The following is an 18,314-nucleotide window of genomic DNA, read 5'->3' as shown; positions in this document are numbered from 1 at the left end:
GAATTCCCAGGTTCAAGACTCTGGTCCCCACCTGCAGGGGGGAAGCTTCATGAGTGGTGAATCAGGGCTGCGGGTGTCTCTCTTTCCCTTTCTTTTTTTAAAAAAATTATCTTTATTTATTTATTGGATAGAGACAGCCAGAAGTCAAGAGGGAAAGGGGTGATAGGGAGAGAAACAGAGAGACACCTGTAGCCCTGCTTCACCACTCACAAAGCTTTTCCCCATGCAGGTGAGGACTGGGGGCTTGAACCTAGGTCCTTGCGCACTGTAACGTGTGCATTCAACCATGTGCGTCACCGCCTGTCCCCTCTTCCCCTTTCTTTCTTTTTCTTTTTTTTTTTTTTTCCCTCCAGGGTTATTGCTGGGCTCGGTACCTGCACCATGAATCCACCGCTCCTGGAGGCCATTTTTTCCCCTTTTTGTTGCCCTAGTTGTTGCAGCCTCGTTGTGGTTATTATTGCCATTGTTGACGTTGCTTTGTTGTTGGATAGGACAGAGAGAAATGGAGAGAGGAGGGGAAGACAGAGAGGAGGAGAGAAAGACAGACACCTGCAGACCTGCTTCACCGCCTGTGAAGCGACTCCCCTGCAGGTAGGGAGCCGGGGGCTCGAACCGGGATCCTTACGCCGGTCCCTGCGCATTGCGCCACATGCGCTTAACCCACTGCGCCACCGCCCGACCCCCCCTTCTCCTTTCTATCTCCCCCTCCCCATCAGTTTTTCTCTATCTTTATCCAATAACAAAAATACATAAAGTATATTAAAAAATAAAAGCAATGATGCACAGTCGTAACAGTGCATCTTACACAAATTGCCTACTGTACAAAGGAATCCCACTTCCGGTTAACATTTGTTTACTCTTTTAGATTTAACTCAGCACACATATATGTCAGACACACACACATGTCTTTGGGAAAAAAAAAGTAATTCATACGGCAGGATTAGAGAAATAAACTGTTCTGAAACTTCCTTTTGTTTCCCTCCACAATGTTTCTTGGAACTCTTTTCATCTGATTATACAAAGAACCCAATTAAACATATCTGCATTTTTTTTTTTGGTAAAAGCTATACAATATTCCATTCTATTAGTGTGATACTCAATTTGTCAACTTTTATTTTCTAAGGTGCACTTTTTAAAAAAATTATAAATCAGATTGTGAGATAGCAGAAAAGCACAGAGACTAGTCTAAAGCATTTGTTCACCTATAACCACTGTCAATAAGCATTGATGCTTTCTGGTATTTGTGTCAACCTATATATTTTCTCAGAGGAGAGTTCTATTGGGTATTTCTCAAATTCCGTTTTTTTCCTTTGACATAGGGTTGTCATGATTTCTCCCCCTCTGGTGATCTGGTCTAAAACATCCCTCTCTGTTTGAGAGAGTCCAGAACTAACTCACCCAAATCCTTCCCTTCTCTTTTTCTCATTGCAAAATCTTGGGCCCTGCAGAAAAAAAAAAAAAAAAAAAAACACAAAACCAAACTTCTCTTTTGTGATTGGTGTGTAATAGGGGAGAATTTGCGTACCACTGTTTTTCTCTCAAGGACTCATTTGTCTGAGATATCAGGAAGTGTCTTCCAGTTGCCTCCATGAATATACTTCCACTGTAAATACAACCCACACTTTAACTAGGAAGCCACATATAAGGAGTTAATATTGATTTGAAAGAGTATAAGATAATAGGGGTATAATTCTGTAATTCTGTGTCCCCATTCCCTCCATTGGAAACTGCAGTAGTTCTCTCACGATCACAGATATGGGTTGACTATTATTTCTCTACCTATCTATATTTATATATTTACTTGGCCATTTTCTTTCCTGTGGTTCTTCCTTGCCTTCTCTTCCTTTCTGAATCACACCTACGACTTCTGAGTGTCCTTACTTCCTCCCTCCACCATCCTCTTCTCTCTCCGGATCCTGATAGAATTAGAGTTCAGAGCCCTCTGATCATCTTTTTGTAACATTTACCCCTCTGGAAGTATGGACCAAAATTTTAAAAAATTATCTTATTATCTTTATTTATTAGATAGAGACAGCCAGAAACTGAGAGGGTAGGGGGAGATAGAGAGGGGTAGAGAGAGAGACAGACACCTGCAGCCCTACTTGCAAAGCTTCCCCCATGCAGGACTGGGACCGGGAGCTCAAACCTGGGTCCTTGCCTATTGTAACATGTGCACTCAGCAAGGTGCTCCAATACCTGACCCCACCAAAATTCTTTATGGGGTGCAGAAGGTGGAAGGTCTGGCTTCTGTAACTGGGGAAGCCATATATTTTTAAAATTAATTTATTTATAAAATGGAAACACTGACAAGACCATAGGATAAGAGGGGTATAGTTCTCACCACCAGAACGTCATATCCCATCCCCTCTCCTGATAGCTTTCCTATTCTTTATCCCTCTGTGAGGGTCCCAGGGTCATTATGGGATGCAGAAGGTGGAAGGTCTGGCTTCTGTAATTGCTTCCCCGCTGAACATTGGTGTTGATAGGTCGATCCATACTCCCAGCCTGTCTCTTTCTTTCCCTAGTGGGGAAGCCATATTTTTACTGACATTCCAGGACCTGCTTCTGTTTGCAGAATTAAAGGCATTGTCAGTGGATCACTGTTATTATTAATGGCAGGTGGGCATGGGGGCAGGGGTGGGTGGAAGATGTTGAGTCTTCTGCATGCTAGAGATTACAGAGACCCATCTGCTTCTGCTCAGTACATATTTGGAGTCAACACCACTGTCTCCTAACAGAACTGTGCACCTGCCCCAGGGATAGCCAGTTTTGTCTTCCTAACCAGATCTTCTTTCTAAGGGAGCCTCATATTCCCTCCCTCAATTCTTTCTGTCAAAATATATATGGGCACATTTTCTATGTCATCTGATATGTTGTATGACAAAGACTGCCTCACCCTCGACTTTCTCTATTTCTGCCCACACCCTCACAGGGAATAATACCCCAAATATATACAAATGAGGGAAATTAGCCAAATGTAAGTTGTATGCCATGTGGATAGATGTGAAGAAGTGGAGGAGGGAGAGAGGGATATTGTTTTTTTCTCAAACACGTTCTCACTTCAGTTGTTTCTAGGGGTTCTGATAGTCAATGTCAGAATCAGTAGTTTATGTCAATAGTTCACTTAATAGTGGCATCAGGGGGCCGGGTGGTGGTGTACTCAGTTCAGCACACATGTTACAGTGTGCAAGGACCCTGGTTCAAGCCCATGGTTCTCACCTATGGGGGGGAGCTTCACAAGTGGTAAAGCAGGTCTGCAGGTGTCTCTCTTTCTCCTCTATCCCTTCCTTCCATTTCATTTTCTCTTTGTCTCTACCCAATAAGTGAACAAATTAAATTATTGAACAATTTTAAAAAATAGTGGCATCAGTAATGAGAAAATGAAGCTTCTTTTTTCAGGCTTCAATAATGACCAGTGATTCTATTTTCCTCATTTATTATTTTTTCTTTTTTTCTTTTTATATTTATTTATTTATTTATTTATTTTCCCTTTTGTTGCCCTTGTTGTTTAACATGTTGTGGCTATTGATGTCATTGTTGGATAGGACAGAGAGAAATGGAGAGAGGAGGGGAAGACAGAAAGGGGGAGAGAAAGACAGACACCTGCAGACCTGCTTTACCACCTGTGAAGCGACTCCCCTGTAGGGGGGCTCAAACCTGGATCCTTAAGCCGGTCCTTGCACTTTGCACCACGTGCGCTTAACCCGCTGTGCCACCGCCCGACTCCCTGTTTTCCTCATTTCTAATTCACCCAGTTCTCTAGGACTGAGCTAAGACTCCAGGTCCAGCTTTCAGTTTCTCTCAGAGCCACCAGCAGAAGCAATGGCACAGTTACCCTTCCTGGAAGCCCTGAGGTGGCATGTTTTCAAAGGAATGGATGTGACATACTGATTGTGGAGATTCTGGACAGGATAATCACAATGACCTCATTGGTCATTGGTACTTATTTCAGGGAAGAACTGGAAACACCGCGGAAGTTCTATTGTATGCCTCTTTTTATTATTTTTTTCCAGTTAGACACCTGGCCGATGGAGGTATTAGAATGATGTGCACATTTCTAGAACACGGAAAGGAGGCTTATTTCCCTCCAGGATTGAATGAAGTCTGCATTAGCTATTTTGTTTACATCCAGCCTTCACACAATAAGAGAAGTAGAGAGATAAGCTGAAACACGATCAGATATGGAATGGTGCAGGGTTGGAAAGTCATGAGAAGGAACGATCTACATTTCTCCATGGGACAAAATCAGAGCATCTGTCAAGACAGACCAGGCTATCCGGCAAGTGTTGTTGGTAGTTAGGAGGAAACACAGCCACGTAGAGCCAAGAAGACTCCTGCAGGAAGTGGGCTTAAACTGTTAAACCGAGCCTGCATGGTCATCAGCTGTGAACAGGGTCACAGAAAGGGAGAAGGGGCATTGGGTGATAAGGTGGAGATTGGAAGGGAAGTTGGAAGAGTGGTGATTGACACTGATGGAGTGACCAGGGTGAGGAAGAAATTCTCCCAGCCAATGGGGAAGATTGTTTTCAGAGCCAATACCTGAGGAATGAAGCTTTTACGAGTGTGTGTTATCAAGTGGTATCATTTATTTAAAGAAGCACTTCTGATTTAATCAAGGAAAAAGCCACGCGCACACAGGATTATTACATCGTCATGTGCCCCATAGCTTTGTATCAGTCAATAATGGGTTCCATAGACAACACTGGTCCTATGTATAAGGGAGGTATTTACCATCTAACACTCTGGGACATTCACACAGCAAGAATGCTCTAGGATGAGTTTCTCAAAAAGGATCTCCTTTGCCAAGTGATGCATGACTTGACAGGGTAATTATCTATACTAGACTGAGCAACTAGGGAGGTGGCCAAGGCTCCAAATATTACTTTTGTTTGGTACCTAAAAAGCTTATGTGTGGGGGTGGCAGGCAGGCAGAGGCACACCTGGTTAAGCACACACAGTACAAAGCACAAGGATGCGCTCAAGGATCCTGGTTTGAGTCCCTGGCTCCCCACTTGCAGGGGAGATGCTTCATAAGTGGTGAAGCAAGTCTGTAATTTCCTCTCTCTCTCTCTCTTTCCCTCCCTCTCTACCTCTCTCAATTTCTCTCTGTTCTAACTGAAAAAAAAAAAAGCAAAGTAGGAATAACCACCAAGAGCAGTGGATTCATAGTGCAGGCACCAAGCCTCAGCAATAATCCTGGAGGCAATATATATATTAGTTCAGAATACACTATATACTGATGGAGCAATCAGATGCCGTAATGAGGATTTCAAGATCAACCCTACCTTGGTGGTGATGGTGGTCATGTCAATCATGACTCCCTCAAGTGCCATAGGAGATTTGAATTCAGGACTGCCAAGGCAGAAGATGAGCAAACGGTCAGAGGACTCACACCTTAGGCTTGATTTCTGCTGATGAGGAGCACTGTGATAGGTAAGAGACACCTGAGGGGAGCCAGGCAGTGGCACAGCGGGTTAAGTGCACATGGTGTGAAGTGCAAGGACCGGCATAAGGATCCTGGCTTGAACTCCCGGCTCCCCATCTGCAGGGGGTTTGCTTCACAAGCAGTGAAGCAGGTCTGCAGGTGTCTGTCTTTCTCTCCCCCTTTTTGTCTTCTCCTCCTCTCTCCATTTCTCTCTGTCCTATCCAATGACGATGACATCAATGAGATCAGTAACAACAACAACAACAATAATACCAACAACAACGAAGATAAACAACAAGGGCAACAAAAGGGGGAAAATAAAAATCAAAACAATTAAAAAGAGACCCCTGAGAGCAAATGGCAGAGCTCCCTTTTGGGGATGAAGTGTGTGTTATTCCGTGTAGCTAATAAGTGTCTCATGTTCTAGAGTCTGATGGGCTTGGTTTGTACCATGGTTCTTTCTGCCTCTGGAATGCCTTTGTGATTGTTGACAAGATATGCAACTTTTCTGGCTTTAGTTTCTCCAGCTCCAGAATGGGGATGCTAGTACTATATCTCCCAGGGTTTCAAGGGTTAAATGAACATACATCAGACATTAAGCCAGTTCTTGACATATGTTTGATGTTTTTTTTTTTTTTAGCTACTATTATTATTATTTTTTTTGGCTAGAAGTATCTGCTTCTCTCGAGGTTACCAGTATCAAAACTAAAAAGGCCACCCAGGAAGTAGTTTACTCCATAACCCCCTTTGCAAAAGACAACATAGCCAGAAAAATGGATTTTTTTCCCCCAAATGGTTCATTCTGGAAGAGCAGAAGAGAGAGACCTTCCTTGGAGCAGAGGTGTCACTAGAAAGGCTGTGTGTTTCTCTCTCTCTCTCCCTCTCCCTCTCTCTCTCTCTCTCTCTCTCTCTTCCAGGTTCAAGCTGGACTCCTGTGAAAAAGGACAAAGGTCACCTTATCCGGCTGCCTCTGGAACAATCAAACCTATCTGTTGCGTTGTGACCCTGGGCCTCTGCTCCAATCTCTCAGAGTGCAAGGCTGACTTTGGGAACTGTTGGAAGACAGTGCACTGGCTATTGTCCCTGCACACACATCAGGCAGTGTGATGACAAGGACCTGCTTTGGGAAGCCCTGACATCATCCTCTGACTATGCCCACAGGGTTGGTTCTGGGCACTAACCCTTGGGGATCTTGGCCCGAGCTTTCTCTCTCCCTCTTGGAAGTGATTAGATGAGTGAGTCAGTTGTACTTTCCTCTGTATAAACATTTAAAATTCCAAGATTAAAGTGAGATAATTGGAGTCCTTGTTACCTTTCTGGTAGGAGCCACACACCAAGGGCTGGCAAGCATGAAGTGGAATGTGAAAAGGGACCGTCTTCCTTATCTACTTGAGAGCTTGAGAAAGGTATGCAGTAGTGCTATTTTAATGCAAGGACACACTCTCCTGGACAAGACTGAAGTGAAATCCACTTCCCAAGGGAGAAGGCGATCTATGTGAAAATAGCTGTATTTAAAATACAACTTCTACAGAAAGATACCTCAATACACAGAAGATGCCGCAGTCCGTAGAAGATATTATATGTCCAATAAGGAGAGAATCAATGACTCCTGAAGGGGCCCAGGTGATTTTTTTTTTTTTAATGACAATAGGTGTTAGTGAATATTTGGAAGAGTAAGAATTCCCTTTCCTCAGGCTCCTGGCAGTTTACAATTCGCCATAATTCTTTTAATATATATTCCAATCCTAGGACCACACACATTAGGAAAAAAAAACAAAAAAACAATGTAAGATAGGCCTTTCCATGAAATCTGATAAGCTTCATCAAGCTGTTCAGACAGACTTTTTTAACACTTGCCATGTGCCCTGTGAACTTTCATTCTGAGGTCAATATATGTCCTATTGTCTCATAAGAAACTTCTACCACTCTCTCAACTACTGAAGCAAATACTAACTTCCAGAATTAGAATTTTACCAGAAATAACCTTTCTTTTTTAAAAATATTTTTATTTATTTATTATTGGATAGAGACAGATAGAAATTGAGAGGGGAGGGCAAGCTAGATAGAGAGGGAAAGAGGCAGAGAGACACTTGCAACCTTGCTTCACCATTCATGAACCTTTCCCCCCTGCAGGTGGGGATCAGGGGGCTTGAACCTGGGCCCTTGTGCCCTGTAATGTGAGCACTTAACCAAAACTTCCAGTTCCTTGAGCCACATTTTCCTCTGCTTTTCCAAAATCTTTCTCAGAGTATATCTCCTTTTAGTGTGTTTCTTTTTCTCTCAAGATCATTTGTACCTCAGAAATGACTTCATATCACAAATTGATAAGAATTTTTTTTTTTTGTCTAGGAGAAAGATGCCAAAGCAAACAAACCTTTTCATTTTAAATAAACACATAAGTGTTTTTTAAATATTTTTTTTAACTTTATTTATTTTATTTGATAGAACAGAGAGAGATTGAGGGGGCGATAAAGAGGAGGAGAAAGAAAGAGAAACATCTACAGTACTGTTTCACCACTTGTGAAGCTTTTCCTCTGCCAGTGAGGACTGCAGGCTTGAACCTGGGTCCTTATGCACGTAGTGAAGTGTGCCAAGACCCAGCTTCAACTTTTTTGTTGTTGTTTTTTTGTGTCCAGGGTTATCACTGGGGTTTGGTGCCAGCACTATGAATCCACTGCTCCTGGAAGCCATTTTTCCCATTTTTGTTGCCCTTGTTGTGGTTGTTATTGTCATAGCTGTTGCTGGATAGGACAGAGAGAAATTGAGAGAGGAGGGGAAGACACAGAGAAGGAGAGAAAGACAGACACCTGCAGACCTGCTTCACAGCTTGTGAAGAGACACCACTGCAAGTGGGGAGCTGGGGGCTATCCTTAAGCTTTGTGTCATGTGTGCTTATCCCACTGCACTACCACCCAGCCTCCACCAACTTTTTTGTTTATGCCAAAGCAAGCAAACCTTTTCTTTTCATGCCAAAGCAAATCACCATACCATCTTACTCTCATGGCCATGGTTTCTATTTGCCTTATGATTAGAGAGTGTCAAGACTTCCACTGTCTGAAGAATGACTTGGTTCTGGGTTGATAAAAAATAATTTTGTTTTACATTTTGAGCCTTGAGAATATAGGGGAGCAAAGATTAGTGTAGTCTTTTAGAAATGTGACAGCTGTATACAAATGAGTTTTGACCAGACCTTCTAGACTGGAAATATGTCTTCCTATGTTAAAGGGATATGGTAATAGGAAGAACTAATTCATCCTTGACAACAGAACTGTATGTTTTGAATCACAGTTTTTTTTTTTTTTAATATTGTAGCTGAAAATTTATCTCAAGCATTCTGGTGGATGCCTGGCCTAGTTCACAGAAAAATGAGGAAGTTTTAGGAGTAGGGACTTGACTATTGGAATAGAATACTAGGATCCCTCCCTCCACTGCTTGAAAAATCCTAGCTTGGATTCTGTTTAATGTACACTGTATTCAAATCTCTGTATAACAGTTTCCAAGGTATCTAAAGAAAATGCATATCAAGTGATGATTATACTCAGAGGACCGGAAAAAAATTACTAAGTTAGGCATAGCCACCAGGTTTTTTTTTAAATGGAGGGCTGTCTAAGTAATAATTATTTTCATTCACAAGCTGAATGAAGAAAGACAAACTCTAGTTTGCAATTTATGTTCCCGTAAGTTATTGTTCCCATACAACATCACGTGTGGGAATGTACTTGTTATATTCAGTATTCTGGCCCAAGAGACTGCAACTGTTAGTAGTTGTGACACTGTGTTTTATAAGAAATTGATTTTTGGTCTTTCTTCTCTTTCGATATCACTAAGTTCCTAAAACCTTTTGATTTCATAGGAGGTGAGAGGAGAGGAAGAGAGAGAGAGAGGGAGGGCGAAAGAGAGAGGGAGAAAGAGAGAGAGAGAGAGAGAGAGAGAGGGAGAGAGGAGTAGGAGGAGGAGAATGAGAAGAAGAAGAAGGAGGAGGAGGAGGAGGAGGAAGATGAGATGATGATGATAAGGGAGATATCATGTTATCTTTTGTCACATCAATGAGGTGTTTTTAGACTGTAGCTGAGAATGGAGCTGAATGGCAGTAGAGCTTATCAAATGACTAGAAATGATTAGAACTTCAGAACTCAGATGGTGGGTACAGTGTGGAACTTATGGTCTTTTAAACCATTACTAAATCATTAATTAAAAAAAAAACAAATAGGAAATTGGAACTTTAGTCTCTCTAGTTATTCTTGGAGCAAGGCAGGGAAATAGAGATTACATTCTATTGCCAGTGGCCCAAGATTTAATCAGTCATGCCTATGACTTGGAGACTCCGTAATTAATGGGCTTGGCTGAGAATATATCTGATTGGTGCATGTATGGGGCTTTGGGAAGAGTGACACCCTCAGATAGAACATACGAGTTTTGTATCCTTTCCTCACCCCTTGCCCTATGTATCTCATTCATTGGACATTATCTGAGTCATGTTTTTTTTTTTCTTTCATAATAAACAAGTAATCTAGTGAGTTGGTGAATTTATTGAGCTCTGTGAGATTTTCTAGAAAATTAATAAAACTAAAAGATGGGTTCCTGAGAACCCTTGAGTTATAGCCAATCAGTCAGAAGCACAGGGTTTATGACTGGAATCTAAAGTCTAAGGAGGGGGTGGTAACAACCTCTCATTTGTAGCTAGTTGTAACACTGTGAGATTGGCATTTAGAGTGCTGGGTCATGGTCTTGTGTGACTTTAACCTGTGGAATTCGATCCCTTTTTCCAGGGGGAAAGTGTCAGAGCTGAGTCAACCTCTCCAGTACCCACCCTGGTATTCCAAGAATTTGGTGGTGTAATCTCCACAGTGGAATTAGTTGTTCAGACCCCTTTTGTAATTTTTCTCTGAAGGAGAAGCAGAAAGTGAGGTACAGTTCATTGGGATGGGGTCATGAGGTGACTTAAAGGCAAATCAGAAAGCTTTCTCTTCCTCCACTATTCTCATCTGCTGAGTCTATGTTTTCTCTAGCTGGAATCTGTAAAATTCTGCCTTACTCAGAAAATAAACTTGCAGGGCAGAGGTAGACAGAATAATGCTTATGCAAAGAGACTCTCATGCCTGAGGCTCCAAAGTCCCGGGTTCAATCTGCTGAACCACCATAAACCAAAGCTGAGCAGTGCTCTGGGAGATGGGGGGGGAGAGAGAGAGAGAGAGAAAGAGAGAGAGAGAGAGAGAAGAGAGGAAGAAGAAGAAGGAGGAGGAGGAGAAGGAGGAGAAGGAGAAGAAGGAGAAGAAGGAAAAGGAAAAAAAGAAGAGAAGAAAAAAATTTGCAGGCTGGCAGTATGACTGTTAGTCAGTACCTAGACAAAAAATTAGTAAAATCACAGGCCCTTGGAACATACCTAAAATAGACTTCCCAGCTTCTTCCCAAGCAAAGACCCCTAGTGTCATCTGCTTTATTCCTGCCTTTGGGTTCCTGTCTATTAAACATTTTGTTCTGCTTTATATCTTATCACCTTTCAGCCACCAAGTTGCAGCCACGACTATGACGTCATCCTGACTTCCCTGGGCAGACAACCTCACCGATGTGTCCTGAAGTCTCACCTCTCCAGAGCCCTACCCCACTAGGGAAAGATAGACACAGGCAGGGGATATGGATCGATCTGCCAAAGTCAATGTCCAGTGGAGAAGCAATTTCAGAAGCCAGACCTTCTGCTTTGTGCACTCCACAAAGAATTTATTTGTTGGTCCATACTCCTAAAGGGATAACAAATAGGGGAGCTTCCAAACGGAGAGGGTAGGACATGGAAAGAAAGAAAGAAAGAAAGAAAGAAAGAAAGAAAGAAAGAAAGAAAGAAAGAAAGGGAGAGTGTAGGGGCTTTGGGATACGGGTGGGGAAGGAAAGCTTGCTGCACATTCTACTGCCTGTAAGAGGGATGCATTCAGGATGAGAAGGAAAATTCTGGAATTCGGGTGGGGTTTCGCTGTCAAAATTGGCCTACCGTTGCAAGGGAGGTTCTAGATTATTTATTGATTAATTTATTATGAGAAAGGTCAAGCCATTGCTTGGCCATTTATGCTGCCTGTGATCAAACCCAGGGAAGTCTTCAATTCTATGTACCCTTTAAATCACCTCTCCAGTCTAGAGGTTCTAGATTATTACACCTCAAGATGTCGAGGTTGGAGAGTAAAACCAGGAAGGAGGAAGACAGTGACTGACATGCAGCTGCTGAGAGAGCTGGAAAATATAAACACATCTGGCAAAGGTATTTGGATAGAGGAGGGGAAAGACTAAGAAACTAGGAGAACCATCCACAGCAAAACACAACCACTTTCCCAAGGAAAGAGGGAGCTCATGGCAATAAGTGAAAGATGGAAGGGCAGGTGGGATTCTTCGTCTTTGGGAAGACTATTCAACACGCTGTCTCTACAGCTGGTCTCTAAGCAACTCTCTTATGTTTTTATGACATACCCCTGAAGCCTTCAGTCTGCCTATAAAGACTGTTGTGCACAGGAAGATTACATTGAAGAAGGCTGATGTGTGGGTTTGATGTAAGGGTTCAACGTCTTCTGGCTGGTACCCATTTCTGAACTTGCCATGACTTAGGCCAACGTGCAACCTCCATCTTTTTCACTAGTCACACCACCCTCTCACTTTTATCCTCTTCCCTTTTTGTAGGTACTAAATTTCTCTAAATTACTCTCTACTGTACACTTCTGATTAGTATTATTATTTGCAGAAAGGCAAAGAAAGAGATGAGGGAAACCACAGATTTTCTTTTTCAGTGAGGTGGGAGTTAGGCTCAAACCTAGGTCATGCACACTCGTAATTTTTTTTTTATATCCAGAGATAATTTTGTTTTTACAGCACTTGCCACTATGGAATGTAGTTATTATGTTTTGTTGATTGTCTATGCTGCCGGATTGTAATATAAATGGTTAAGATAGGACTTTTCTGATTTTTTCATGGACATGATCATACCACAGATAGGGCCAAGGGAACTCTATGGATGGTGGAGTGATGCTTTGGTATTTGTTCTTTTCACTCTCTATTTTTCAAAAATAAACATGAAAATGGACAAGTTTCCCATATGCCAACAACACTTTGATGCAAATTTATTTAACTATAACTTCACTGAAACCACAGTAAGTTCTAACAAGATTAAATTGGCGACAGAATAAACTGATTAAAATTTTACCCATAATATAAATGTAAGAGTTGCCAAGAAATATTAAAAAAAATCATATCACCATAACAACACCTGTGAAGGCTCACATTAAAACAAATTATAAAACACATCAATCAAATTTTGGACAGTATTAGATCTGCTTCATAAATAGGGTTTCAATAAAATAAAATGTATAAATGCATGAAAATAGTATAAGTAAGTATTCTCAAACTAGCAAGAATTTTCAATAATTAATAACAAATTGAGAAAAAACACACAAAAATCAATGTTTAACTATATGGAACTTAAAAACTGCATAATCTTCTTCAATTCCATCCACTTTATCCCAAAGGACACAATATCATCTTTTTATTATTTTTTTTATTATGCAATCATACTGTGCTGAGTATATGTCTCTCAACTTTTTTTCCCCTTTTTTTAAGAAGCTTATGCTGAGTGAAGCAAGGTAGGATAACTAGAGAATGGGTTCAGTCATATGCCAAATATAGAGAATTGATGTGAAAAAGCAAAATTTCAACCTATGTCTAAGACTGTGGGAGAACTAGAGTGGTTATCTATGGGGGGACAGGGTGGGGACAGACCTCTGGTGATGGGAGTAGTGAAAAAAAAGGAATTAAAAAGAAATTAAAAACTGCTATAAGCAAACAACAACAACAACAAATGCCAAAAACAAACAAACACCAAAGCTACACGCAAAGTTAAAAGACAAAGAGACATTGGTAAACAGACATGTAATATCCATGACAGATGGAGATTAGTATTTTCTCTATAAAAATGGCTTTTTCTAAAGCCATCAGGATAGGAGGCGACTAATAGATGAGAGGTAAAACCATTAACTGCCAATCACACAGAATCCCATTAAAGATTAATTTTACTACAAACCAAAGAATGCATAGTAAAGTAAGTAAATGCTTTTTATTTTATTTTATTTTATTTATTCCCTTTTGTTGCCCTTGTTGTTTTATTGTTGTAGTGATTATTGTTGTTGTCATTGTTGGATAGGACAGAGAGAAATGGAGAGAGGAGGGGAAGACAGAGAAGAGGAAAGAAAGATAGACACCTGCAGACCTGCTTCACCGCCTGTGAAGTGACTCCCCTGCAGGTGGGGAGCCAGGGTTCGAACCGGGATCCTTATGTTGGTCCTTGTGCTTTGCGCCACATGCGCTTAATCTGCTGCGCTACAGCCCGACTCCCAAGTAAATGCTTTTATGGGACAGAATATTTTAAGAAATCATGAGTGGGTTCAATAGATAAAGCATTGAACTCCCAGGTATGAGCCCCTCAGTTTAATTCCCAGCAGCCCATGCACCAGAGTGATGATTTCTGTTGTCTTGCCTCTCCCTTCTCTCCTCTCCCCCTCTTCTCTCTCTCTTCCTCTATCTTCTCCTCTGTCACTAATAAATAAATAAAATCTTTAAAAAATAGTTATGCAAGGGCCAGGCAGTGGCACACCCTATTACGCACACATACTACTATTTCAAGGACCTGGGTTTGAGCCTCCTTGCTTCCTGTCTGCAGCGAGGAAGCTTCATGAGGGGTGACGTAAGTCTGCAGATGTCACTCTTTCTCCCACTCCCACCTCAATTTCGATTTCTCCTATCCAGTAAAATTGAAGAGATAATAATAAAAGGAAAAATGGCCTCCAAGAGCGGTGGGTTTATAGTGTAGACACCAAGCCCCAGCAATAATCCTGGTGGCAATTAAAAGAAAAAAGAAGAAAAGAAAAGAAAAATGTTCAGATGCCCAGTAGAGATCTTCCCCTGTTCTAGATCTTATCAAAGCAATGATGCAGTTAGTATACTTACTGCTAAGTAGCCGATTTCAAATTCAAAAGAAAAGGATATTTGGTGTACAAAAACAGAGTAAAGAAGGAACATCACAGAGGGATATTTAGTGACTGTTAGTGGGTGAACAAACTGTCTGTCTCTCCTCAAGTTTATATTTTCACATTTACAGGTTCCAAATACAAAATTTAAATGACTTCTGAATGGCTGAGAGAAAGGTTTAAAATGTGAATAGTAAACCTGATGATGAGCTAAATGATAAACTTACTATTTGATATGTAATTCTCTACAATATTTTGGAACATTTAGATGCATATAATAAAAATAATAATTATTATTACTATTTATTGCCACCCGGGTTATCACTAGCACTCAGTGTCGGCACTACCAATCCACCACTCCCAGTGGCCATTTTGTCTTTTTTTTTAACTTTATATTTTATTATTTTATAGGATAGATAGACATTGAGAGAAGAATGAGAGATAGCAAGGGAGAGAGAAAAAGAGACACCGTCTTCACTGCTAGTGAATTGTTCCCTCTTACAGGTGGGGAGTGGGGGCTTGAACCTGGATTCTTGTGTATAGTAATTTATGTGCTCAACCTGGGGCCAGTTGGTGACGCATCTGGTTAAGCACACACACTATAGTGCTCAAGGACCCAGGTTCAAGCCCCTGGTTGCCACCTGCAGGGGCAAAGCTTCACGAGTGGTGAAGTACGGCTGCAAGTGTTTCTCTGTCTCTCTCCTTCTGTATTTCCTCCCCCCTCCTCAATTTTCCTCTGTTTCTATCTAATAATAAATAAATACATTTTAAAAATGTATGTGCTCCAGTAAAAGAAACCACTTCCCAAACCAAGAGACCCCTCACAGAATGGGAGAAGATCTTTATATGCCATACATCAGACAAGAAGCTAATAACCAGAATAAATAAAGAGCTTGCCAAACTCAACAACAAGAAAACAAATAACCCCATCCAAAAATGGGGGAGGATATGGACAGAATAGTCACCACAAAAGAGATCAAAAAGGCTGAGAAACACATGAAAAAATTCTCCGAGTCTTTTATTGTCAGAGAAATGCAAATAAAGGCAACAGTGAGATACCACTTCACTCCTGTGAGAATGTCATACATCAGAAAAGGTAACAGCAGCAAATGCTGGAGAGGGTGTGGGGAAAAGGAACCCTCCTACACTGCTGGTGGGAATGTAAATTGGTCTAACCTCTGTGGAGAACAGACTGGAGAACTCTCAGAAGGCTAGAAATGGACCTACTCTATGATCCTGCAATTCCTCTCCTGGGGATATATCCTAAGGAACTCAACACACCCATCCAAAAAGGTCTGTGTAGGAGGTCTTGGTGGTATAGTGGTGAGCATAGCTGCCTTCCAAAAAGGTCTGTGTACACATATGTTCTTAGCAGCACAATTTATAATATCCAAAACCTGGAAGCAACCCAGGTGTCCAATAACAGATGAGTGACTGAGCAAGTTGTGGTCTATATACACAATGGAATACTACTCAGCTATAAAAAATGATGACTTTACCGTTTCCAGCCGATCTTGGATGGACCTTGAAAAATTTATGTTGAGTGAAATAAGTCAGAAACAGAAGGATGAATATGGGGTGATCTCACTCTCAGGCAGAAGTTGAAAAACAAGATCAGAAGAGAAAACACAAGTAGAATCTGAACTGGAATTGGCATATTGCACCAAAGTAAAAGACTTTGGGGTGGGTGGGTGGGGAGAAAACAGCTCCAAGAAGGATGACAGAGGACCTAGTGGGGGTTGTATTGTTTTATGGAAAACTGAGAAATGTTATGCATGTACAAATTATTGTATTTATTGTTGAATGTAAAACATTAATTCCCCAATAAAGAAATTAACAAAAAATGTGTGTGCTCAAGGGAAATGGGTGGTGGCACAGCAGGGTGAAGCGCACATAGCAGAAAACTCAGGGACCAGCATCAGGATCCCGGTTTGAGCCCCCGGCTCCCCATCTGCAGGACATTCGCTTCACAGATGGTGAAGCAGGTCTGAGGGTGTCTATCTTTCTCTCCCCCTCTCTGTCTTCCCTTCCCCTCTCCATTTCTCTCTGTCTTATCCAACAACAAAGACAGCAAAAACAACAAGAATAATAACAAGAACAATGACGATAAACAAGGGCAACAAAAGGGAATAAATAAATAAAGTTTAAAAAATATATATGTGCTCAACTGTGTGGGCCACCACCTGGTCCCTGTATATTACTTATTGAGAGTGCATACTTCTTGTTGCTGCTTGAGAGCATAATGGAAGAAAATCAGTTTGCTTCTGAGAATGTTAACCTTCTTTTGATCATAGTTTTCTCAGGTTTCATCCCTATACCTCTGTGAGTGAGTTCAGCACACTCATAAGTCCATTCGGTCAATTGTTCAAAAAGTTTACGAAATATTATTTTTATTTCCCCCCTTTTGTTGCCCTTGTTGTTTATCATCGTCATTGTTATTATTATTGTTGTTGTTATTGCTGTCGTCGTTATTGGATAGGACAGAGGGAAATCGAGGGGTGGGGGGAGAAAGGTAGACAGACACCTGCAGACCTGCTTCACCGCCTGTGAAGTGAACCCCCAGCAGGTGGGGAGCCAAAGCTGGAACCAGGATCTTTACGCCGGTCCTTGCGCTTTGCGCCACGTGCTCTTACTCCGTTGCATCACCGACTAACTCCCAACAAAATAATACTATAAAGACTGTGGTGGAATGGAGGTGTCTCTTCCCTGAGTAATCATTTTTCAACCTTGTAGTATATAACATGGACTCTCAAAGAGTTTTCACGAACTTATATAACCTAAACCTCATTCCCAAGAGCCCAAGAGTTTTGTCTGATGGATTTTGGTAACCCCATTTCATAAAGGAAGAGGTAACTGGAGGAAGCCCCAGTACACAGTAGCCAAATTGAGCTTAATAATTCAGGTCTTTTTAGTAATAGGTGTAGGTGTGACTTGGAAAGGAAGAGATGAGGCATGGGGAAAAATAGGTATATATATATAAATATATATATATATATATATAAATGTATATATAGTTTTAGAGGTAATAGACGGTGATGGAAGTGGTGAAAAAATTTAATAATAGAGGTAATGCCAACTCATATCTGTGACCTGGTAGCTTCCAATGGAGGGAATGGGGATACGGAACTCTGGTCATGGGAACAGTGAGGAATTGTACCCCTGTTGTCTTCTGATTCTGTAAATCAATATTGAGTCACTAACAAAATTCAAACCAAAAAAAAAAAAAAACACTTCAGGTCTTCTCATTTAGATCTCGTGTTATTTTCATTCTACCTACCATTCCTCTCTAAAAGAGAACGGGTTTGATGACTCCCAAGTGGCAGGAGCTTGTAGGAGAGATATTCATAGGAGTATATCAAATCAAATTCCCAGTCTACTCAACTAGAGAAAAACTGGATGACATTGTGAGTTAAGCGTGTGGGATTTCTTTACTCTCTCCGAGGATGTCTGGTTAAGGGGAGCATCCTGGGGACAGAAAGCTGTGGTGTGACTTCAGTGTCATAAGAGGCCTTTACTCTAGGAGCTCCTAGCACCTTGGAACCACGACTGCCTTCGGGTCAAAGAGTGTAGAGAGAAGGATTCACATGGATTACCTTTTATGGCATCTTTCACAGCTGAATCAACAGGGAGTATGTTCTTCTCCACCAGTTCCAGTGGCCCTGGCCGGAGAGCAATTTTTTCATTGAGATCATCTGTGAGGCGAGCTCTTTTCAGCTTCATCTGAGCACTTGGAATGGACCTCTCTGCAGTGGAGGCTAAGGGGTTGAAATGAAAAAAGATCAGAATTAATTTTTTTTTTTTTACTTTTGTAACCAAAACATTGTGGCATATTATACTCCACTATCCTAATAATTTTTCAGTGTAATCATCATTGTTGCACAAGGATTAGCAGC

General features: G+C 41.3%; 1 protein-coding gene across 6 annotated transcripts in view; it reads right to left on the bottom strand.

The window, feature by feature from the left end:
* The window catches only part of MYOCD (myocardin), a 134,018-nt gene that overhangs the window by 49,221 nt on the left and 66,483 nt on the right, over window positions 1-18,314 (bottom strand). For all 6 annotated transcript variants that reach the window (XM_060204443.1, XM_060204440.1, XM_060204445.1 and 3 more), the window contains one exon: window positions 18,015-18,176. In XM_060204443.1, coding sequence (XP_060060426.1) covers window positions 18,015-18,176 — 162 coding nt within the window. The remainder of the gene's footprint in view (window positions 1-18,014; window positions 18,177-18,314) is intronic.

This window comes from Erinaceus europaeus, chromosome 12, assembly GCF_950295315.1.
Source record: "Erinaceus europaeus chromosome 12, mEriEur2.1, whole genome shotgun sequence".
Lineage (NCBI taxonomy): Eukaryota > Metazoa > Chordata > Mammalia > Eulipotyphla > Erinaceidae > Erinaceus > Erinaceus europaeus.
Note: the sequence above shows the minus strand (reverse complement) of the source record. Positions and strands in the feature narration are given on the sequence as shown.